The 26,828-nt window shown below is 42.8% G+C and overlaps 1 protein-coding gene across 3 annotated transcripts in view; it reads right to left on the bottom strand.

The window, feature by feature from the left end:
* Positions 1 to 11,872: 11,872 nt before the first annotated feature.
* Positions 11,873 to 26,828, bottom strand: part of rasal2 (RAS protein activator like 2) — a 67,125-nt gene continuing 52,169 nt past the window's right edge. For all 3 annotated transcript variants that reach the window (XM_055151446.1, XM_055151445.1, XM_055151447.1), the window contains 7 exons: positions 25,533 to 25,770; positions 23,529 to 23,831; positions 21,791 to 22,012; positions 19,973 to 20,107; positions 15,712 to 15,914; positions 14,321 to 14,408; positions 11,873 to 12,250 (listed from right to left, as the gene is read on the bottom strand). In XM_055151446.1, coding sequence (XP_055007421.1) covers positions 12,086 to 12,250; positions 14,321 to 14,408; positions 15,712 to 15,914; positions 19,973 to 20,107; positions 21,791 to 22,012; positions 23,529 to 23,831; positions 25,533 to 25,770 — 1,354 coding nt within the window. In that variant the 3' untranslated portion in view covers positions 11,873 to 12,085. The remainder of the gene's footprint in view (positions 12,251 to 14,320; positions 14,409 to 15,711; positions 15,915 to 19,972; positions 20,108 to 21,790; positions 22,013 to 23,528; positions 23,832 to 25,532; positions 25,771 to 26,828) is intronic.

Raw genomic sequence — 26,828 nt, 5'->3', positions numbered from 1 at the left:
GCTTTTCAAGTCTTTTGAACCATTTCGCTTTTGTTTCTGGTTCTGATATCGTCATATTTTAGTTTTGGGATTCAGACGTCGTTAATTGTGTGGTTGCTGGATCGTAACAGCGGAAAACGGTTCGAGAAATTTGTTTGCGAACTCCATAAATGCAAAAGGGAATTAGATGTGTGTGACTGCAAACCTCTGTTCAAACTGTTTCTCTTCCCGACAGAATTGAAAAATTGTGAAAGGTGAAGGCGATGGGCAGGATTGATCCACGGGAAGAATCAAAAAGGAAAACTTTGGCTGCCTAAATCATCCCGAGTTTGCAGCGAACATTTTGTATGCGGAGCGACAACAAAGCGGGATCCTGTTTGTTAATCGAGAGGTGCAGAAGACAAACAGACTGAGCTGCACTTTCATGTTCTTGTGGTTTTACAGCAACATCACGTCTTGGTCTTTTTGCAGTGGAAGGTGTTTCTTGGTGAACAGTTGGTTCCTTTCACTTTGGCGTTGACTTTTTAAATTCATAATCGAGGTTGAGCAAAGGATTGGGATTTTGCATTGTTGTCGCTCCACATACAAAATGTTTTCTGCAAACTCTGGATGATTTAGGCAGTCAAAGTTTTCCTTTTTGGTCCTTCCTGTGGATCAATCCTGCCCATTGCCTTCACCTTTCACTATTTTTCAATTCTGTCGGGAAGAGAAACAGTTTGAACAGAGGTTTGCGATCACACACATCTGATTCCCTTTTGCATTTACAGAGTTCACAAACAAATTTCTCAAGCCGTTTTCCGCTGTTAGGATCCAACAAACACACAATTAACGATGTCCGAATCCCAAAACTAAAATATGACAATATCAGAACCAGAAACAAAATCGATATGGTTCAAAAGACTTGAAAAGATCGAGTTTGTCAATAGACTCATCCCACTGGGAAAACAAAAACGGCGATTTGATGCTCACTTTTTCTGAAAATCCTTCCCAGTATGCATTGCGCAATGACCGGAAGTCCGAGATTCGTGATGCATGTATTGTAAACAGAATCTGAAATTTCTTGAAAAAGTTGTCAAGCGTTTTAAAATCTGTTTCTGTTTTAAGTAATTTTCTCTCTTGTAGACATTTTTTTGCAGTGTGCCGTGAGTGAATGAAGCTTGTGTGTGTGTGTGTGTGTTTGTGTGAAGGGGTGGAAATAGAACAAAATTATTATATGTACTGATATTTCAAAATGCAGTTCTTTCGCCTGAAATCAAACGGATTATTCTGTCAAATAGAATTCGTTCTGCAGTTTACTGTAATTCTAAAATCATTCTTCATTTTGACAGCGAACATTTCAAAGCCGTCCAGGATCCTTCACGTCTGAGAGACTGAAATCTGAACTTTAAACTCCTTCAAGAATCCCACGCATTTCAGAACATGTTCATAGAGACACACAGGGAGGGCACCTGACTCTTGACTAAACCACAGTTTGCATGTGGAGTCATTATATTTCTTTAAAGCTGCACTATGTAACTTTCTGGAGATTTCTGCGTTTCCTGGAATGTTCAGATCTGATGTGTAAGTCGTCCTGGTCTGAAAAGTTCCGTAGTGCAGCTTTACTTCTCTGATTATTCTGTGGGACAAAGTTGACATTTGGCAGCAACAGAGACATTCAAATTACAAAATGCTCAGCATGCGTGCGTACGTGATCACAACTAACACATGCATCACGAATCTTGGACTGTCGCAATCCACACTGGGAAGGATTCTCTGAAAACGTGATCATCAAACCGCCATGTTTGATTTCCCAGTGAGAAGCGTCTGTTGTCAAAGTCGATCTTTTCAAGTCTTTTGAACCATATCACTTTTGTTTCTGATATTGTCATATTTTAGTTTTGGGATTCGGACATCGTAATTGTGTGGTTGTTGGATGTCCCGACAGCGGAAAACAGCTCGAGAAATGGGCTTCGGAATGTTCCTTTTCATCCTTCCTGTGTATCAATCCTGCCCGTCGCCTTTGACTATTTTTCAATTCCATTGGGAAGTGAAGCAGGTTGAACGGAGGTTTGCAGTCACACACATCTGACTCCCTTTTGGAGTTACGGAGTTCGCAAACTTCTTTCTTCCTCGAGCAATTTTCCGCTGTTAGGACGTCCAACAATCACATAATTATGATGTCCGAATTCCAAAACTAAAATATGACAATATCAGAACCAGAAACAAAATCGATATGGTTCAAAAGACTTGAAAAGATCGACTTTGTCAATAAACACGTCCCACTGGGAAAAAAACAAGGCCGGTTTGATGCTCACTTTTTCAGAAAATCCTTCCCAGTATGAATTGCTCAAAGAAGAGAAGTGAGAAATTTATGATGCATGTGTTCTATGGATTTTATTGATTCTAAATATAGCCCTTAGCGCATGTGTGTATGTATAAGTGTGTGTAAGTGTGTGTGTGTAAATGTGTGTGTGCAGCGCTGCTAACGTCCTCCTCAGTGTCCTCAGTGTCTTAAATGAACCGCGGCAGCATCGGCCCTGGAGCGGTGCCCACAGAGCTGCCAGGGAGCCGCCCGGGAGCCGCCCGGGAGCCGCCCGGGAGCCGCCCGGTGCCAGAGGAGATGGGGCAGATGTGACCCGTAAACTGCCTATTTTGTTATAAGAAAGTCTATATTACAGAAGTGGCTGAAGCTCCACTATTACAGGACTGATTTTCTGCTTTTCCTCTTAATCCTAATATAGAAGAAGTATACAGATAATGAATCTATTTTTTTCTTCAATCTCCACCTCCTCTGTCTCTGATTTTCTTTTTTTATGCATAAATAAAATTAACAGTAAAATGAACCACGACGCGAGTTTTGTTTTAAAATGTCCTGTCACACACACACACACACACACAGACACAGACACACTACACACAGACACACACACAATACGCACAGACACACACACACTACGCACAGACACACACTACGCACAGACACACATACACACTACGCACAGACACATACACACTACACACAGACACACACACACAGACACACACACACACAGCACAGACACACACTACGCACAGACACACACACACACACACACACACACACTACGCACAGACACACACACACACTACACAGCACACACACACACAGCACACACTACGCACAGACACACATACACACACTACGCACAGACACACACTACGCACAGACACGCACACACTACGCACAGACACACACACACACACAGACACACACACTACGCACAGCACACACACACTACGCACAGCACACACACACACACAGACACACACACAGACACACACTACGCACAGACACGCACACACTACGCACAGACACACATACACACTACGCACAGACACACACACACACACACACTACGCACAGACACGCACTACGCACAGTCACACGCACACACTACGCACAGACACACATACACACTACGCACAGACACACATACACACTACGCACAGACACGCACACACTACGACACACACAGACACACACACACAGACACACACTACACACAGACACACACTACGCACAGACACACACACTACAGACACACACACACACACACACTACGCACAGACACACACACTACAGCACAGACACACACACACTACGCACAGACACACACACACACACACTACAGCACACGCACACACACACACACTACGCACAGACACACACACTACGCACAGACACACACACACACACACACTACGCACAGACACACACACTACGCACAGACACACACACACTACGCACACGCACAGACACACACACTACGCACAGACACACACACACACTACGCACAGACACACACACACACTACGCACAGACACACACACTACGCACAGACACACACACACTACGCACAGACACACACACACACTACGCACAGACACACACACACTACGCACAGACACACACACACACACACTACGCACAGACACACACACACTACACACAAACACACACACTACGCACAAACACACACACACTACGCACAGACACACATACACACAGACACACACAATACGCACAAACACACACACTACGCACAAACACACACACACTACGCACAGACACACACACACTACACAGACACACACACTACGCACAGACACACACACTACGCACAGACACACACACACTACGCACAGACACACACACTACGCACAGACACACACACTACACAGACACACACACTACGCACAGACACAGACACACACATACAACGCACAGACACACATACACACACAATACGCACAGACACAGACACACACAATACGCACAGACACACACACACACAGACACACACACACTACGCACAGACACACACACACTACGCACAGACACACACACACTACGCACAGACACACACACACTACGCACAGACACACACACTACACAGACACAGACACACACACACTACAGACACAGACACACAACACACACTACACAGACACACACACACTACGCACAGACACACACACACTACGCACAGACACAGACACACTACGCACAGACACACACTACGCACAGACACACACACACACACACACACACTACGCACAGACACACACTACGCACAGACACACACACACACTACGCACACACACACAGCACTACGCACAGACACACACACACTACGCACAGACACACACACACTACACACAGACACACACTACGCACAGACACACACTCACACACTACGACACACACACACACTACGCACAGACACACAGCACACACACACACACACTACGACACACACACACAGACACACACACACACACGCACAGACACACACACTACGCACAGACACACACACACACACACACACACTACACACAGCACACACACACACTACAGCACACACACACACACACACACACACGCACAGACACAGACACACACTACGCACAGACACACACACACTACGCACAGACACACACACTACAGACACACAGACACGCACACTACACACGCACAGACACACACACTACACACACAGACACACACACACTACGCACAGCACACACACACACACAGACACACACACACACACTACGCACAGACACACACACACACACACTACACAGACACACACACACTACGCACAGACACACTACACACACTACGCACAGACACACACACACACTACGCACAGACACACACTACACACACACACACACACTACACGCACAGACACACACTACACACACGCACACACACACACTACGCACAGACACTACACACTACGCACAGACACACACACTACGCACAGACACACTACGCACAGACACACACTACGCACAGACACACACACTACGCACAGCACACACACACACACACACACTACGCACACACACACACACACTACGCACAGACACACACACACTACGCACAGCACACACACACACTACGCACAGACACACACACACTACGCACAGACACACACACACTACGCACAGACACAGACACACACTACGCACAGACACACACTACGACACACACACACACACACTACGCACGCACAGCACACACACACACTACGACACACACAGCACACACACACTACGCACAGACACACACACACACACACTACGCACAGACACACACACACTACGCACAGACACACACACACTACGCACAGACACACACACAGACACACACACACACACAGACACACTACGCACAGACACACACACACTACGCACAGACACACACACACACTACGCACAGACACACACTACGCACAGACACACACACTACGCACAGACACACACTACACACACTACGCACAGACACACACACACTACGCACAGACACACACACTACGCACAGACACACACACTACGCACAGACACACACACACACTACGCACAGACACACACACTACGCACAGACACACTACGCACAGACACACTACACAGACACACACTACGCACAGACACACACACTACGCACAGACACACACACTACGCACAGACACACACACACTACACTACGCACAGACACAGACACACTACGCACAGACACACACACACTACGCACACAGACACACACACACACACACACTACGCACAGACACAGACACACACTACGCACGCACAGACACACACACACTACGCACAGACACACACACACTACGCACAGACACACACTACGCACAGACACACTACGCACTGACACACACACACTACGCACTGACACACACACACTACGCACAGACACACATACACACTACGCACAAACACACACACTACGCACAGACACACACACACTACGCACAGACACACATACAACGCACAGACACACATACACACACAGACACACTACACACACTACGCACAGACACACACACAGAGACACACACTACACAGACACACTACACACAGACACACGTACACACACTACACAGACACACACTACACACAGACACACGTACACACACTACACACAGACACACACTACACACACACTACACACAGACACACACACACACACACACTACGCACAGACACACACTACACACACTACGCACAGACACACACTACACACACTACGCACAGACACACACACACACAGCACACACACACACACACAGACACACACTACACACAGACACACGTACACAGACACACACACAGAGATACACACTACACACAGACACACGTACACACACTACACACAGAGGTACAAACATTACCCACACACTTTATTTTTGATGTTAAAGTGAACATTTTGTCAGTACAATAAGCTAAAGTCTCAGATTGGGCTAAAAGATCCAAACAAAACACGAACAGAACCAACAGTTTGTTTATTTTCAAGTTTGAAGCAGAACAGCAGCAGCGCGCGCGAACCGTTGGACACAAACATGTGACCAACCGCAGCTCTGATTCCCGCCCACGTACCGCCACCGGGACCCGAGGAGCAGAGCCGAGACACCGGTAAAAAAAACAACAACATGTCCGCAGGGTGGAGAGCGAGTGTGGAGGAGCGGCTCAGTGCGAGGGCCCAGGACATACGTGCGCTGTTTGAGGACACAGTAGCGGACTTTGAGGAGGAGCTGCGCCGCGTCAAACGGGAGAACCAGCGGCTACAGCGGCTCTTGGACTCGGCCCTGAGCGCCCTGAGCCCGAGGGTCCTGCTCGTCACGGCCGGTCAGTCTAAATATGGATCCTATTTTTTGTCCATGGTTGTTAAAAAAGTGTGAAAAACGCATCTGATGTAGAAAACAGCGCGTTAGAAACGTGCGCCGTGGATATAACGGCAGAAGAACCAGTACGACTTCAAATATTGACGAAAACATATTTACAACTTCATGGACAGAAAAGACCCCCCTCCCCCCTTAAAGTAGAAGACTACAGACAAGTTCACAGTGAGTGCGTATACATGCACATCAATAACCCGGTTATGATCGGCTTTTTTGAGTATCCCGGTTTCAGTATTCCGGTTATTAGAAACCGGGTTACTGTAGCTGGTTTATTCCGATAATAACCGGGTTACTTGTGGCATGTAAACGCAGTACCCCGGTTACTGCAACATAAAGTTGAGTGCGCATGCGTCCAAAAGACACTTTCCAGCCTTTCGCCACAACAGTAGTGACATAAATTGACCAACATAAAAAAGTGACCAAACGAGTGAAATGACTGTAAAATTAAGAGCTGCGCTAAAAATGCACACGTACAATCTGCACTCGTGTGATCACTGAAAAGCTAAAACATGAACTATCTCCTATACTCTATATGCACGAACACACTTACCATCATTAGCGCCTCTTCTGTCACAGAAATAACACACATAATCCACAGAGTCGTGTCATTTAGTCCAAAAGAAACTGATCACATCAGCGGCGCAAGGAGCGAGTTGTTTTTATCGCCGCTAACAGTTTATGCTAATTAGCCAAACGGTCTTAAGTTTCGTTTCTGTAAAACATAAACAAATGTGATCACAGCTGAATTATATAATCAAACGGGCTGATGTGGCTCAATAGTCTTTATGGTTTATATGTTGTAAAGTTGAGTTTATTTATGCAGAAGATTTTAATGAAGAATCTGCACAGTGGATTGTGGGAAATCTCGTAGCTCCTTAGCTTCTTATGCTAAAGGAGCTCACGGTTTGTATTTTTCCTGGTTTATGAAATTGCTTTAAGTTAATTTTTGCGCCTGCGCATTTGTAAGATTATGTCAAGAAACCGGGATACTCCATTTGATCATGTACACGCGGATATGAGTGTCCCGGTTTCTCAGTGCGCATGTAAACGCAGTAACCGGAATACTGACATAACCGGGATATGGCTAATAACCGGGTATACGCACTCAGTGAGTGTGTTTACATGCACATCAGTATCCCGCAAAAATTAACTTAATTTAATTAAATTAAATAAACAATTAAACCCCACATTAAAATGTTCTGCATAAATAAACTCAACTTTACAACATATAAACCATAACCACTATAGAACCACATCAGCCTGTTTGATCATGTAATTCAGCTTTGATCACATTTGTTTACGTTTTACAGAAACGAAACTTAAGACCGCAAGGCTAATTAGCATAAACTGTTAGTGCTGATAAAAACAGTTCGCTCCTTGTGCGCTGATGCAGTTCAGCTTCTGTCGGACTAAAGGACACGACCCAGTGGATTATGTGTGTTGTTTTTGTGACAGAAGAGGTGCTGATGATGTTAAGTGTGTTCTGTGCGTGTATCCTACAGGAGATAGTTCATGTTTTAGCTTTTCAGCGATCATACGTGTGCAGATTGTACGTGTGCAGGTTTAGTTCACTCATGTATGGTCACTTTATTACGACGGAGTATAAGGGTCAGATAAAAAAAAAAATTAAATGCTGGCACTACGAGAATAAAGTCGTAACATTTCAACATTAAATTCGTAATACTATGAGAATAAAGTCGAAGCCAGAAAAAGTCGTAATTTGACGAGAATAAAGTCATATTTTTAGAAGAATAAAGTAGTAATTTTATGAGAATAAAGTCGTAGTCAAAATAAAGTGATAATATTATGAGAATATCGGCTGCTTGGAAAGTCTGAACGAGTGGAGAATGGAAAATTTGGAGCATTTGGTAAAGGAGAAAAATCTGTGTATCATTCGTTCATTCGACTGAACAAGGACTGAATCAGGACTAAATCAGGTCCGGAACCAAACCAGAAAGACCAGGATTGAGACCAGGACCAGACCAGGACTGAAAATGATTTAGTCCTGGTTTAGTCCTGGTTTAAGTCACGGAAATGGGAAATGGCGTTTCCGTGACTTTAAAATGCGATGCGGGACTATTGCGCCACATACGGACTGAACCAGAACTAAACCAGGACTGAACCAGTTCTGAATCGGGACTAAACGAGGACTAAACCGTTTTCAGTCCTGGTCTGGTCCCGGTCTCAGTCCCAGTCTCAGTCCTGTTCCTGTTCCCGGTCTCAATCTTGGTCTCAGTCCTGGTCTGGTCTCAGACCTCGTTTAGTCCTGGTTTAGTCCTGGTTTAGTCCTGGTTCAGTCCCGAGGCGCAAATAATGAAGAAAATTGTTGTTCGTTTTCTTATTTTTGGTTTTATATTGAAAAACCAGGTTCTTCTTCTGCCGCATTTTTCACTTTGACTTTGATTTTATTACGACTTCATTCTCGTAACATTATAACTTTATTCTCATAATATTACGACTTTAATGTCGAAATGTTATAACTTTATTCTCGTAGCTCCAGCAAGTTTTTTTTTTTATCTGACCCTTATACTCCGTCGTACTTTATTTATGTTGGTCACGTTATTTATATTTATCAATTTATTTATATCGCTACTGTTGCGGGGAAAAGACTGGAAAATGTTCATGTCCCAAGACTGCATGTGTATGTGTACGTGTGTATTAACTTGTCTCCTGCAGCTGCCCAGCCCCCCTCTCTGAGCCCTGATCTGACTCAAAACATGAAACAAGAGCAAAACATCAAACAGGAGGAGGAACAGCTGCAAGTGTGAGTCTCAGACACTTTCAAACTGCAATTCTTTATTTGGTTATTTCTTTCATTATTCATTTCTTCATTTCACGTCCACAGAGAGGACACACAGGAAGAGGAAAACAGAGCAGAGACACACGTCCACAGAGAGGACACACAGGAAGAGGAAAACAGAGCAGAGACACACGTCCACAGAGAGGACACACAGGAAGAGGAAAACAGAGCAGAGACACACGTCCACTCGGAGACCGAAGGAGAGACAGAACACTCTTCTGACACTGACAGTGATGAAGACTGGAGAGCTCCACCCAGCTGTTCACACATGGACACAGGCGCTGACGAAGACGAGTCTGCGCCAGAGACCAGAGCCACCGTGAACACTGGAGACACGACAGGAACCGGAGAAGGAGCTGAGGGCAAGAAACACAAGTGCTCTGTTTGTAAAGAGAGATTTGGGTCTAAATATAAACTACAAATACACCGCAGAGTTCACACAGGAGAAGAACCTTTCGGCTGTTCAGTCTGTAAGAAAACGTTATCTGTAAAATATCATCTCGAAACACACATGAGGACACACACAGGGGAGAAACCGTTCGGCTGTTCAGTCTGTAAGAAAACGTTTTCTGTAAAATATAATCTCGAAACACACATGAGGACACACACAGGGGAGAAACCGTTCGGCTGTTCAGTCTGTAATAAAGAGTTTGCTGATAGATCTGCTCACATAAGACATATGAGGACACACACAGGGGAGAAACCGTTCGGCTGTTCAGTCTGTAATAAAGAGTTTGCTAATAGATCTACTCACAAAAGACATATGAGGACACACACAGGGGAGAAACCGTTCAGCTGTTCAGTCTGTAATAAAGAGTTTGCTGATAGAGCTGCTCACATAAGACATATGAGGACACACACAGGGGAGAAACCGTTCGGCTGTTCAGTCTGTAATAAAGAGTTTCCTGATAGATCTGCTCACAAAAGACATATGAGGACACACACAGGGGAGAAACCGTTCAGCTGTTCAGTCTGTAATAAAGAGTTTGCTGATAGATCTACTCACAAAAAACACACGAGGACCCACAATAGACCGCATATCTAACGCTCTACCCTCCGCTTTCCAAAAATAATCCTATTTGTAATATAGAGGCTGGCTTCGTTTAAATCTGCTTTTTATTTGTTTATTATTGCAGTTCGTGTGTTTGTCAGTTTATTGTACATTTTCAAGAGTTTTTAGGGATAAACCCGCTGTTGTGTGAGTTATAAGTTATCGTTTCTTGTCCAGTTTTTTCTCCAAAAATATATCGTATTTCAAAATGTGTAATCCTTTTCTACTGTTCTCCATTTCAAAATCACTTAAGTTTTTTTCTTCCAATATATTACTTAATTTTGTTCTTTTTATTCATGCATTATATTATTTTTGAATTTGAATGTCTGTAAAATGAATCTGTATATATGTAAGAAATAATAAACCTAATCTTCAACATTACCAAGTGCAGCCACAGAGGGCGCTGTTGTCTAAAAAAAAAATTTAACTCAAAATAAATGTTCATTACTGGAGTTCCGATTTAAACACATTTGTATCCTGACGTGTTAACTCCAAAATCACCATTAGGCCCTATTTGTATTAAATGTTAGTTGTAGTTTCTGTATTACAAGAAATAATTTAGTGTATGAGTTTGAATTTGAAACATCAGAGTTAGAAAAAAAACAATTCAAACATTCAAACTTCAACAATTCAGAATCTGATGGGCGCAAATTATCTTCCACACGTGTCACTTGGATCTGAGGCAGGTCAAATGTCTCTAGTCAATCTGCAGATCCCAAACAACCGAAACACTGAAAGATGAAAAATGAAAAACGCAGAGGACACATTTCTCTTCGGGGACGATTTAACTCGACCGACTAAAACCAACCACACAGGTCATAATGTTCACAAGCAGCTTTTATTGTCAACATAACCGCACAAACGTCAGTAGTTCTGCAACAGCAAATAAAACAATAAATTAACATGATAAACTTAAAAAAAAAAAAAAAAAACAGATCCAATGTCTCTAGAAATGTGGCGTGTGGGGCCTTCAGGCTCCTCCCTCAGTGTCCTGTTCAGGAGCTCTTCTCGAAGGCTTCGGGAGGTCCAGGTTCAGCCGGTGCTCTTGAACTCGCCGCTCTCGGTGATGGACAGTTTGCTGGGGCTGGTGGGGGACAGGCCGTTGCGCAGGTTGGCCGTGGTGTAGCGCTCTTTGACCTGGGTTAAAGCCGAGATGAGGCGGGAGTTCGCCGCGTCCAGAGAGAGGATCCGCTTCTCCTGATGGACACAAGATGGACGAGAGGTTAGTTTAGGGTTTATTTTTTTATATATATCGTATTTTTCTGATGATGTCACTCTTTTTTTCATGGTTTGGGTGTTTCCTGCAACTCATATATTAAAATGTTCACACTGAAGCGGCGAGAGGCTCTAGTCTTGTGTGTCAGTTCGGGATGGGCATTCGATGAAATTTTCTTAATCGATCGTCGGAGGAATTAACGATCGATTATCGATTAATCATTAACGTTTTCATATTAAAATGATCATCATTATTATTACTATCTGCACTACTAATCTGCATAAATAAATTCAACTTTACGACATATAAACCGTAACGACTCTAGAGCCACATCAGCCCGTTTGACATTATAATGTGTTTAATTCAGTTTTGCGCAACTCTCACAGAAACGAAACTTAAAACCGCATTGCTAAATTGCATAAACTAAGCGAAGATAAAACTACAGCTCTTGAGTCGCTGATGTGGTTCAACTTCTGTCGGGTTTAAAGACACGACTCAGTGGAATACAGGTTAGTGTGACCAGATTTGCGTTTGTCAAAACCAGGACACCGTACGGGGGGAGGGAGGTGGGGCCTCGTCATCGACATTGTGCGATTCTCACCTGGCAAAACTTTTTCCCACTGGACACCAAAACATATGTGCTGCTTTATACACTGTGCACATGGATTCACACTTGTGCCGAACGCAACGGAAAGCGTGGAATTTCTTGTACAAATCATCGTTAAACACGCATTTGTGCTTTGGTACGTTGCAGACTGACCGAATGTTTGTGTCTCGCTCCTTCTAAGTGCAGAGAGACACATGTCCAGACCCCCGTTTGTCCCCGGACACGGACGTTTGGTCTCCCTACACTACGCACAGCAACCTACGTTCTGTTTGTCGATTAAAAATGAACATAATCGATGAAATTCTTAATGATCAATTATCGATTAATCATGCCCATCCCTAGTGTCAGTATCTGCTGCTCCTGTTCCTCCTGTACCACTGTCACTTGGCTCTACTGCGCATGTCTCCTGCAGAAAGAGCCTCTGTCCTGTCTGTTTCATGTCAGTCGATCGCACCATTACTTCTGTATCACTGAACATTTAACATTTAAACAAACTTATAAAGACGACTGAGAAGACTGAACACAAATGCCCCCAAAAAGAAAATCATATTTTGCAGATTACAAACTGTGAGTAGTGAAATCTGCAGCTGAAAACGATAATCGAGCAGCAGAAAGAAAGTTCAGAGTGAGAGACCCACGGAGAGCTCCGCACCTCACGGAGGTAAGCGTGGCCATCACTCGATCGCGCAGCACTTTAGAATCACACTGTTAGCAATCGAACATTTATGTAAATTTGGCTGAAAACATTCTGTACTGTACAGGAGACACGACAGGGAAGAGACTGATTGACAATGGTCTACAATCCCTTAGCCAATCAGGACGCAGGGAGAGGAACACAATATGCGTTCATAGGCTGTATAAAAGAAGCACGCAAAATTGCAAAAAATAAATAAATAAGCGAAACAGCGTCTTGCGGTTTTGAGGGACAACTGTATCTAAAATATCGAAAAAAAAGGTGTGAGGAGGTGTGTCTAACGTCTGACCGGTCGTGTAGAAGCAGCACCCCCTGTGGACAGAGAGTGGTACAACAGCTGATTGGGCATTAATATCTAAACCCTGTACAGCAGTGTTTCCCAAAGACTGGATCGCGACCCTCACGTTGGTCCCAAGAGATTTTTTTGGGGGTCGCCTTGTCACGATTTGCTTTTGTGTCTTCAATATACAGTTGTGACACTGATTTGCGTGCTGCACTCTCCTCCTCGTTTAATGTCCAAACAGGCGACTTATGGAACCTTAAATGACTCTTTTTCATTATTTAAAACTACTTGAGTCATACTAATTGTTCAGTCACTCAGTCAACAATAAAATATCCTCATTAATGTTCAGTAAGGCTCAAATCCACCTTTATTTTGTGATTTATGAATAATGTCTATTGACTTTGGTCACGAAGTTTTGTGACTTAAAATATGGGTAAAGTTTGAGAAACACTGGTGTAAAGTTTTACCTGAGCGTCTATGATCTTCTGCTTGGCCTCTATGACGGCCTGCATCTCTGCATGGTCCCTGCGGAGCTCCTCCTCCACCGCCATCAGCCTGCACATGCACACACACAAACACACACACACACACACATGAACGATGGGAAATACTCTCACAGCACAATATAAACTGGTCAAATGCATCAGTTAACCCACAGAACAGACGTGGGCATTGTCCAGCTCCTGGTCGACTCTGACCGGCCTGTTTAAGCTCATTTGGAATTACAAAATAAACATATATCATTTTCCTCATGCCAGGACTAAAGCTGCATTGCGTTTATTTTAGATGTTTTTTTAATTAAATTTTTTATAAGACAACCTCACTTTTTCATTGCTTAGTTGAGGTGTAACGGTACATGTATTTGTGCTGAACCGTTTCAGTCCAGGACGTTCGGCGCAGGTCTGTGCACGACTGAGTTTGCTCAATTCGTGTGTGTTTACATTTCGCCACTACATGTGCAGCTACATGGAAGGCTCAACTCTTTAATATTCATGAGGGAACTCGTCCGTGATTGGGGTGGCAGTGTTTCCCGCAGCGATTTATAGTTAGGGCGACCACCTTGACAACAATTGCCTCCCGTCTTGACTACGGTATGTTTTTGAAGAGGCAACAACACCATAACAAGACTTAAAGCTCAATTCTGTGTACCGTATTTTTTGGACTATATGTCAGACTTTTTTTCATGGTTTGGGTGTTTCCTGCGACTTGTATCTTAAAATTTTCACACTGAAGCGTCGAGAGGTTCTAGTCTTGTGTGTCAGTATCTGCTGCTCTTGTTCCTCCTGTACCACTGTCACTTGGCTCTACTGCGCATGTCTCCTGCATGTGCCCTTCTGCAAATAGCGAAATCTGCAGCCGAAAACGGTAATCGAGCAACAGAAAGAAAGTTTGGACTGAGCCAGAAACCTGTGAGGGACTGGCAGAGGGAGGATGCACCATGAAACTTTCCTGAAGTCACTGGATGGATGGACAAAGTCTGGACTTCAGTGACACCGAAACCATCCTGTCGGGATTCAGAAACGCTGGAATAATGAAACCAAAAAGTGCGACTTTGTGTGTTTTTTTTTCTTCTTCATTACGCATTTTTTGGCTGGTGCAACTTATACTCTGGAGCAAATTATAGTCCAAAAAATAAGGTAATAAAGGACCTTTAACTGTTCACTGTTTTTCTACTGTTGACTTAATTTTCTTGTTTTCGATGTCAGGTACAAACTAAATATTTTGCAGACGTGTAGAGTTATATTTGTTATTAAACCGTAGCAACTCTTTCACATTTTAGTTGTGTTTTGAGCTTTTACAGAAGATAATGTCATTAATGCCCCTGAAAGAGCCAGAGCGGCGTGAGGGCGGCTCTAACCTGCACATGACGCTCTTCATCTGCCCGTCCTTCTCCTGCGTCTGCCTCCTCAGCTGCTCCTGGCTCTCCTCCAGCCTGCTCTGGTACTCGCTCAGGACTGTGTGCATGTGCTGCTCCTGGGCCAGCAGGCGGCGCTCATACTCCTCCAGACGCCTGCCGGAGAGACGCAGGCGCTCCTTCAGAGAGGAGATCTCCAGCTCGTACTGCAGAGAGAGAGAGAGAGAGACGGGCACATACACACATTTACACAAACGGCAGCAAAGGCAAAGGGAATACACACATTTAAACACATCATGTTTCAGTGATTGTACACAGAAAAATGGATGCGCGCAATATTTGTGACTTTACAAATCCACGAGAAACCATCTTGGCCCCAGCTGGTGTGATGGGGCCCGACAGGTGGAGCGCAATTTAGGTTTGTGTGGAAGCCAAAGATGAAGCGCCCGAACAAACCAAAACAAACATGGCGACGCCGACAGACGCACTTCAGCCGATTTCAGTTTATGAAAAACATGCAGAAGTAAGAGCTTTGTAACTACGCGCTTGTCTCTCAACTGGCTATAACAAAAGTTAGATTTTTAGTCCTGGTTTAGATCTAGTTTAGACCTGATTTTAGTCCTGGTTTAGTCCTGGTTTAGACCTGGTTTAGATCTAGTTTTGACCTGATTTAGATCTACCTTAGGCCTGGTTTTAGTCCTGGTTTAGATTTAGTTTAGATCTGGTTTTAGTCCTGGTTTAAGTCTTAATTTAGTCCTGGTTTAGTCCTAGTTTTAGTGCTAGTTTAGTTCTTGTTTAGTCCTGGTTTTAGTTCTAGTTTAGTCCTGGTTTAGTCCTGGTTTTAGTCCTGGTTTAGTCCTGGTTTTAGTCCTGGTTTAGTCCTGGTTTTAGTGCTAGTTTTAGTGCTAGTTTAGTTCTTGTTTAGTCCTGGTTTAGTCCTGGTTTTAGTTCTAGTTTAGTCCTGGTTTTAGTCCTGGTTTAGTCCTGGTTTTAGTCCTGGTTTAGTCCTGGTTTTAGTGCTAGTTTAGTTCTAGTTTAGTTCTTGTTTAATCCTGGTTTTAGTCCTGGTTTTAGTCCTGGTTTTAGTCCTGGTTTAGCCCAAAATGTGAAAACAGGAAAATCCCGCTGTGTAATCCATTTATTTCAACAAAGTAACTGTAATCCAATTACCACTCACTGAAACTGTAACTGTAACTAAATACATTTACTCATCATTTGTACTCTGATTACGTAACTCTGGTACATGTAATCTGTTACTCCCCAACACTGCAGGTGGAGAACAATTTAGGTTTGTGTGGAAGTCAAAGATGAAGCGCTCAAACAAACCAAAACAAACATGGCGACGCCAACAGACGCACTTCAGCCGATTTCAGTTTATGAAAAACATGCAGAAGTAAGAGCTTTGTAACTATGCGCTTGTCTCTCAACTGGCTATAACAAAAGTTAGATTTTTCGGTTTGTTCTGCTGTTATGACATTTCTACCAATCAGATTCAAATAGCGCCGGTCGCCATGATGCTCCGTGTTTTCTGATCTCTTTCAATGAGCCGCTCAGACTGACCATGTGTAGAAATCAGTTCAGAGTGAACCACAGATCTGGTGTGAGCCACGTTAAGACACATAACACAGGACACAGGCTCTTGGCACTTATGTTATCACTAAAATTTCAATCTAGGGAATAGACTCCTTTAATTTCCAGTTGCATCACTGTATGGGGCAGAAGCTGCACTGACCACAACAGGAGAGCCCTGCATCGCATAGTGAACACAGCCTGGAAGATCACTGGTGCACCATGATCTGGCCATACCGGTTTGTAAAAGTCTGATCCCGTCAGATCTCAGAAGCTAAGCAGGCTGGGCCTGGGTAGGACTTGGATGGGAGAGCGCTAGGAATTCCAGGTGCCACAGGAGGCGCCAGTGGCAAAAAACTGTCGTTGTGTCCTTAGGCAAGACACTTCACCCACACTGCCTAGTATGAAAATGGTGTGAGCTTGAGTGATGGTGGTGGTCGGAGGGGCCGATGGCGCAGATTGGCAGCCTCGCTTCCATCAGTCTGCCCCAGGGCAGCTGTGGCTACAGTAGTAGTTTACCACCACTGAACTGTAATGCGCTTTGGGTATCTTGAAAGGTGCTATATAAATGCAATCAATCAATCAATCACCACTCCCCTAGCTGGACTCAACCACCAGTTTCACTTCGTGGAAACCGTCTGACCTTGCAGCATTAGGATTCGTTCGCTCGACGGTAGGTGGGTACTTTTTTTATTTAACCAATCGCTGCTATTTGGTCGTGACGTATGTAATGCACCAACTCCCGTAGGAAGAAGGACAATAACGTCTTTCCCCTTGATAAAATTCACCAAACATTCTCTTTGTTCCGGCTTTAAATCCTCGATCTCGGGAGTCGTTGCCAACACAGAATGTCTGTCTTCGTCATCTGGACAGGGACCCAGACAGGGACTTGAGTTTGACGTCACGGCTTCATAGCTCTTCGCTGATCGGACGGTGCGCAGTCTACAACTTCCAGGGTTCGTGCAAACCGTCTAGTGTATTCTAATTCCTGATCTAGTCGCTGGAGAGAAATGAAATTGAGTGGAGGCACTAGACGGCATCAGCCTGGCTACGAATCTGTGTCTCCCCACTTGAGCTTTTACATTTATTTTTATTTATTTATACGCTTGGAACACTTTTTATTTAGACAAGAGAATGTGATTTTCAACATTAAACCATAGATTTACTTTCTATTCTATCATGTGGCCTTATATCTGTGTAATCCCTCAGTGCTCCAGCGAACACACATTTTGAGGCTAAATAAACTGTCACAGAGAAGTACTGTAATAAAGGATAATATGGAAACGACTTGATGATGATGACGAGTATACAGTTTCAGTACTAGTTTTAGTATCAGTTGGGGTTGTCAAGTCGGTTTGACAACTCCCCTTGGCACAAAACCAAGAATGTACATTATGTTTCAATAAACACTGTGTAATAATTTGAAGTATTTTAAATGGGACAAAGCTCCAAGAAGAACTGTGTATGTAATTGTATTTTGTATAATTGTATATCAGTTTAAAAAGAATGACTGACTTTAAACACCCTGTACATGATTTTCTTTTCCACGTATTTGAGCAAAATGTGTCTTGACCCAGTACAGATATATTGTATAACTGGGCCCGGTCAAGCAGAAGTAAACAGCAAGGCCAAAAATTCTATTTAATGCATCTGATATAAAAATGTATTGAACAGATACATATGTGCTCTAGTTTATGAAACTGTTGACCTTTTTTCTGTACCATTTTTGGTTCTAAAGTTACATACGTTTTAAACAGACCATGTATGAAACATGGAACAAAAATTATTTCCTGCAAATCATGTAAATAAATGGATGTATTTCATCATATCTTGTGTTATTTGATCTTTGAACTGTTGATGAAGGTACATGATTTTTCAAAAAAAAATTATTTAAAATGATAAAAATTTGCTTGGAAGGACTGACATATTTTATAGAAATAGTTTCCTTTCATTCTGAAGTAATATTAAAGTATTTGGAAGAAAAAAGCAACAAATGATGTAAAATCATGCACCTTCTACTTGCTGCACAATTTTTCCTCCGTTACTTTTCCCTCTGTTAGGTTTTTCAACCTAATCTTGTACCATATGGTAGAAAACTATATGAAGCAAATATTCAAACCAGTTTGTTAAGGATATGTAAGTGAGAACCTCTAGTTATCACTGTTTGTATTTATTGCCCAAAAAGTGCTGCATATTTCATTCCCTCCGTTACCAACATGAGTTTTTAAATTTTTTGTCAACAACTTGAAAGAATATCACAGGTTTAACTTGACCCTGTTGGAGTGTAACTCTTTCCTACATTCTGATACTTTACTTATTTCAATAGTCCCTCTAGTTTCTGAATAAGAGACATTTGAATGTAAAAAATCTGCCTGTTTCCCTCCGTTACCACTTGACCGGACCCATAAGCGTTTTATTGTGTGATAATCAGGAAGTGCACTGTTGGCATGCTAGTTCTGCTCTGGTTTCTGAAAGTGAAAAGTAAAATCACGGTGAATAATTAGGACGCTCTGAATGCATAAGGTGAGTGAGGAATAACTTTGGCCCACTGCAAACTGTTTTAAATGAACTGCTTCTGTTTTTTCATGTTTAAATTGGTAAAAATGTCGTGGAAAAACAAAACATCTGCTGTTTGCCGTCGGATACGTTCAGTGCAGTGATCCTTCAGATGTTACAGCTCCGACAGAAAGCCCACCTTGTCTGACGCGCTGTGCTCCGGGCTCCTCCCCTCCTCCTCCTCGCTCTCCTCGTACTGCCCGTTGTTCAGGACCCAGGCGGCTGTGCGGTCCACCGGGGACATCGCCACGGCAACAGGCTCCACGGGAGACACCTCAAAAAACACAACAAACGTCACTCCTCTGTCCTTGAGCGGCGACGGAGACTGAAGCTTTAACAAAAGACGAGCGCTGACTCTCTACGACTCGTAAAAAGAAACAACACACTGGTTTAAAATGAGGGGAACATTTCTGTAAAGGATTATTGTGAGTTTGACTTCATTTATAAACCCCCAAAACATTTAATAGACGATCTTGGAATATAAAACTAACTGGATGTGTCCACTATTTCAGTCCCAGAGAACATTCAAAAACTGTTCTGCACAAATGAATTCAAAAACAATCTGACAGGTGAAATGAATTTAAACAACAATTCTAAACTATGTTTTGTTGTTCTGCAAAATGACCAAATAAACTACTGTACAACTACTACTACTACTACTCCAACAACAACTACTACTACTACTACAACTACTCCAACTCCAAAAAACAACTACTATTACTACTACAACTACTCCAAAAACAACTACTATTACAACTACTACTACTACTACAACTACTACTACATCTACTACTACTACTCCAAAAACAACTACTATTACAACTACTACTACTACTACAACTACTACTACAACAACAACTACTACTACTACTACTACTACTACTACTACTACTACTACTACTACTACTACTACTACTACTACTACTACTACTACTACTACTACTCTTCCAACTCCAAAAACAACTACTATTACAACTACTACTACTACTACAACTACTACTACTCCTCCAACTCCAAAAACAACTGCTACTACAACCACTACTACTACAACAACTGCAACAACTACTACAGCAACTGCTACTACAAGTACTACTACGACAATTACTACTCCTACAACAATTACTACTACTACAACCACTACTACAACAACTACTACTACTACAACAACTACAACAGCTACAACTACAACTACTACTACAGCGACTACAACAACTACTAATACAACAACAATTATTAATACAACAACTACTACTACTACTACTACTACTACTACTACTACTACTACTACTACTACTACTACTACTACAACAAAAACAACAACAACTACTACTACTACAACAAAAACAACAACAACTACTCCAACAACTACTACTACTACTACTACAACAACAACAACAACTACTACTACTACAACAAAAACAACAACAACTACTCCAACAACTACTACTACTACTACTACTACAACTACTCCAACAACTACTACTACTACAACAAAAACAACAACTACTACTACAAAAACAACAACAACTACTACAACAACAACTACGACTACTACTACTACTACAACAACTGCAACTACTACTACAACAACTATTATTACAAGTACTACTGCGACAACTACTACTACTACTACAACTACTACTACTACTCCGACCACTACTACAACAACTACAAACTACAGGTACTACTACAACAACTACAAGTACTACTACAACTACTACTCCAACTACTACTACTACAACTACTGCTGCAAGAACAACTACAACTACTTCTACAACTACTACTTCAACAACTACTACAACAACTCCTCCAACAACTACTACTATAATTACTGTAACAAGTACTACAATTACTATAACATGTAAACATAGCGTCTGAGATGTTTTCTTGTGATTTCAGTGAGATCATATCGGAGCGTACACCTCTCCGTCCGTCCATGCGCCCCCTGCTGGCTCACCTGCTGCACTGCTTTGCCTCTGTGCGGGGCTGTGCTGTCGCTGGGGCAGGGCGGCTGTGGGGGGTTCGGGACAGGTCCAGGTCCGGGTCCGGGTCCGGGTCCGGGTCCAGGTCCGGGTCCAGGTGCTGTGGGTTCTGTGTTAGCGCTGCTGCTGCTTCTTAAGGAGGCACTGTGAGGCAGGGACTTGGGCGTGCGGGAGCCTCCTCTGCTCTGCTGCTCCACCTTAAAACAACGCAGGACTTTAGTAGTACTTTAAAGATCCTATGTTATATGAAATGGACTCTGGTGAGCTTTAAGCCGTGTTTAAAGCTGTTACTTCCTCAAAAACACACCTGGATTTTGTGTTTGTTTCATTCACACATGTCTGAGTAACGATTTAGAATTAGTCTGTCTACTTCTCCTTTTGTTCAATAGAGATTCACAATTCCAGAGCTGAAATTATCCAAATGATTCTGGTGAAACTGGAGCATTTCCTGTATTACCACACGAGAGCGATGGGAAAATTCTGTCTCATCCCACCCAATATCACATTACATCACAAAGTGGAAAAGAGTGTTCAGGGTTCCCACACAACTTCAAACATTTCCCATGACTTTTTCATGACCTAAAGTGAATTATGAACTTTACGGCACCTACATGTGTAGAATTTAGTATATTTTTAGGGCTGAATATGAAATGTTAACACTTTCCATAAGGGTTGTCTTGATCCAATCATGTGACTGCAGACTCGATCTGGACTCGGACGTTATGTTCCGATCAGGTATTGGATAAATAAAAACAACGCCTGTTGTACAAGCGGCACACTCAGACTTGGACTTTTGGGCCGTGCCGTGCTCGGGCGCCGTTTTTATTTGGTAAGATTTTATATTATTTGGAGATCACAGACGAGTCTAAATGTTTCAAATGTAATTCACAGGCTTCCATATCATATCAAATATACAAACTCTAGATTGCGAGTCAAGTCTCAGGGTCTGATTTGATTCCTGTTTTGTCCAGTTCATTAAGTTTACTAAAGGGGGGTTCACACCAGAGCATCGAGATTCTATGTAAAGACTATGTGGACGTGCGTCTAGGGAGTCTGGTGTTTTTGCGGCGTGTCTTCAGGGATCAGCGTGGCGCGAATCTGGCGTCATTTTGGCGTCTCTAGACACGTGTCCAAGGCAGAAAGTTGTATATTTTCAGGAAGATACTACACATTGAAATCAATACAAATCTGATCCCCTCACACATTTTGGATGTTATTTTTTGCTCTTTGTTCATTTCATAATGTTTTATAGAAGTGTCAGATCGGGACCCAGTATCAGCAGATTCTCAAAATCACATGACTGGGACTCGGGGGCAAAAAAATGTTATCGGAACATCCCAACTTTCCACTTACCTTATGGTTTGGTATTATAGTTTTTTAACATTTCAAAATACTGTCAGTGCATTAAATATTTATTTAATAGCCTCATGATAACTTAACAAAACACTGTAGTTGCGTGAAAGAGATTCTAAAATTCCATGACTTTTCCAAAGTTTTCATTCAATTTACAAAATTACATGGGCCTGGAAAATGACATTTTCAATTCCCATGACTTTTTCAGGATTTCCACGACCGTAGGAACCCTGGTTATCAATGTTAAACGTGTGTATAAAAAAAAGACACAACTCCAGGTTTGTTCTTTGATGAGGAAACATTATAACAGAGACGGGGACTTTAACAGAGCAAAGTGTCGTGATTGTGAGCAGCACTGACCTTGATGATGTGTGCGGTGCCGGCCGTGGTGCTCTGTCGGGGGATGGCCACAGCGGTCGACAGGGGGGTGTCTGGGGCAGGGGCGGCCGCTCTGGGGGTGGAGGCCTGGCTGTGAGCTCCGGCCTGGCTGCCCGTCTCGTCCCAGGGGCTGTGCTGTGAGCTCTGGGTGCTCAGGTTGTCGGAGCTGGAGTGAGGGGGGCTGGTGCGGTGGGACAGGTTGGACAGGTGGTACACGGGGTTCTGGAAGGACAGGGCCTGGAGACTGCGCTGCTGGCTCAGAGAGGGCTGCAGGGGGCGCCGCACCTGAACAACACACACACAGACTTAATTACCTGTACATAGTTTGTAACGATACCTGACGTGGACTAAATAGGGGTGTAACTGTACATGTATTCTGTACAGGACGTTCAGTTTGGTGCAGGTCTGTGCATGACTGAATTTTTGCGCAATTTGTGTGTGTTTACATTCCACCACGACATGTGCAGCTACACGGAGGCTCGGCTCTTTAATATTCATGAGGGAACTCGTCCGTGATTGGGGTGGCAGTGTTTCTCGCAGCGCTTTATAGTTTAAGTGACCGCTTTGACAACAATTGCCCCCCGCCTTGACTACGTCCCTCCGAACCACATGAATCCTCACAAAACTACGACCAACACGCCGCGGTTGTCACTTTCATATATTTGTTGCTTATTTGAGAATATTTAATTTAACAGCACTTTGCATTTATTTTATTTTTTATGTGTATAATGTTTGTATAATGTTAAAAACAAATGTAAGCAATAAAAATATCTGACGTCATCCAGCATCCAGCAGCAACATTTGTGTTTAGTTTATGCTGTGGCAGTTCATTTGTGTTAGTATATTTCTAAAGTTTGTATTATTATATAAAATATGAAAGAAAAACAAGTTAGTAAAGACTGATACAGACTTTTCCACAGTCTGAGATCATTTCTCTTCGCTGGTTTTGTTAAAGCCACTGTCGTCAGGTGAACAGAAACGACGTCATATAATTTCCGCACAAAATAATGATTAATAAGTGCAAAACAAGCACAAACGAAATACAAACATTCTGTATAATTTTCTGGCTGTTTTGAGGTTATTTAACATTTTGAGGGGCTGGATCGGCCCAAAATAAAACTGCTGATATCTTAAGAACCATAATCACACAAACAAAATTTTTGCAGCACAAAACAGCACAAACGAAGCACAAACGATTGACAAAATTTTGGGTCGTTTTAGAGCATTTTTAAGCTTTCTGGAGGGCTGGTTGACCCCAATTTAACCTATAAAAATTGTTAAAAATATAATCATCTAAAACTAAAGCAGCACAAATAAAACTTCTTGCAGCACCAAACAAAGCACAAACTGATTGACGTAGTTTTTTGTAGGTTTGAGTTTGATCGGGGGCCAACTCTACACAGGTCTTCTACAGCAAAGGTGTCAAACATAAGGCCCGGTGGCCAGATCCGGCCCTCCAAGACCTTTAATGTGGCCCTTCGGTGATTTTCTACTAAAATATTTTAATTATATTTTCTATTAAAATATTGGTAATTTTCTGCATCGCTTAGCATAGCAGTGTCTTTCCAAACGCTCTTAAAGGACGATCGTTTTGACTGTTGACCGTGACACCCTCATCAGAAAAATGTCCAACATGAGAAAAGTGGAGCCGAGTGCAGGATTTTCCAACAAAAATTGACTTAATGTTAAAAATTTGTGTTGAAATTGAATTTTTCTTAAAGTTTCAGGTTGTTCATAATATTATAATAATAAGAAAGAGTTCATCAATTAAAAAAGATTTCTGTAATAGATTTGTGTTTCTCTGCACAAATATTTGAACTTATTGTTATTTTTGGGGTTTATATGACATGAGTTTTCTGATCTGGCCCCTTTGGGATCCAAGTCGGTTGGATACGGCCCCCGGACCAAAATGAGTTTGACACCCGTGTTCTAGATGAATCAGTGGTCTCCTTTATCTAACCACGACGACGCCTCATGACGTCTCACCTGCGGCGCGCTCTGAGGCTGGGCGTCTCGAGGGGGCGTGGCTTTGGTCTGCTGCGGGGGGAGAGGCGTGGAGTAGCTCGCGGTGGGCGGGGCTCCCACCGAGGTCTGCGAGGGCACCCTGTGGACGCGGGAGCCGTGCTGTGCTTCCTGGAGATCCACCAACGAGACGCTGCGCCCGTTGGGGAGCGGGACCACGCCCTCCATGAACTCAGCGCCTGATAAAACGCTGTGCACGTCACTGCGAAGAGACACACGAGGGAAAAAGGGTAGAAAAGGGAACATGGTGATTGAAACAGGTTATGTCTACGTAGTTAATACCCCACAGAAGTAAAATACCACACCAATCCACTCAAGTCAAGCCAAAATGTACTGAAAGTTGCACTAAATAACGTTTCTGGTGGAGGATGAGCCACCCGTTTGTCTTTTATTTTATTTATTTAATGATGAGATGTTTTTGTTTTGCCTTGACTGGACCCATATGAGACAAACCACCAGACAAACGTACAGGTCAGATCTGTGGAGGTGACTCTGCTCTGCTCACATCAAGAATACATGGGCCCGGTCAAGTAGAAGTAAACAGCAAGGCCAAAAATTCAAGTTAATGTGACCATTTACTCTAGTTTATGAAACTGTTTACCTTTTTTCTTTTTTCTGTACCATTTTTGGTTCTAAAGTTACATACATTTTAAGCAGACCATGTATGAAACATGGAACAAAAATTATTTCCCAAATTTCAAAGACAAATCATGTAAATAAATGGATGTATTTCATCATATCTTGTGTTATAGCATATGTAAGTGAGAACCGTTAGTTATCACTGTTTGTATTTATTGCCCAAAAAGTGCTGCATATTTCATTCCCTCCGTTACCGACATGAGTTTTAAAATTTTTTGTCAACAACTTGAAAGAATATCACAGGTTTAACTTTACCCTGTTGGAGTGTAACTCTTTCCTACATTCTGATACTTTACTTATTTCAATAGTCCCTCTAGTTTCTGAATAAGAGACATTTGAATGTAAAAAATCTGCCCCTGTTTCCCTCCGTTAACACTTGACTGGACCCTCATGTTTTTCCAGGGAATTTGATAAAGAGTAAAAAAGCTTTCAAAAATATTTCTGTGCATAGAACAGAAATCCATGCATATTTGGGAAATCCGTGCATATTTGTCTGTAGTTGCGCATACAGTAAATATTTGTAAACTCTCAAATGAGTCCAGTCGTACATAAAACAGATTGTGTGTATTTTATTCATCAGAATACGAACTGAAAAGTTACGACGTCAAGAATTACAATCAC

Source organism: Boleophthalmus pectinirostris, unplaced genomic scaffold (assembly GCF_026225935.1).
Source record: "Boleophthalmus pectinirostris isolate CB_2022bp ecotype Guang Dong unplaced genomic scaffold, ASM2622593v1 HiC_scaffold_16, whole genome shotgun sequence".
Classification (NCBI taxonomy): Eukaryota; Metazoa; Chordata; class Actinopteri; order Gobiiformes; family Gobiidae; genus Boleophthalmus; species Boleophthalmus pectinirostris.
The sequence above is the reverse complement of the archived record's forward strand: the minus strand, read 5'-3'. Positions and strand labels throughout refer to the sequence as shown.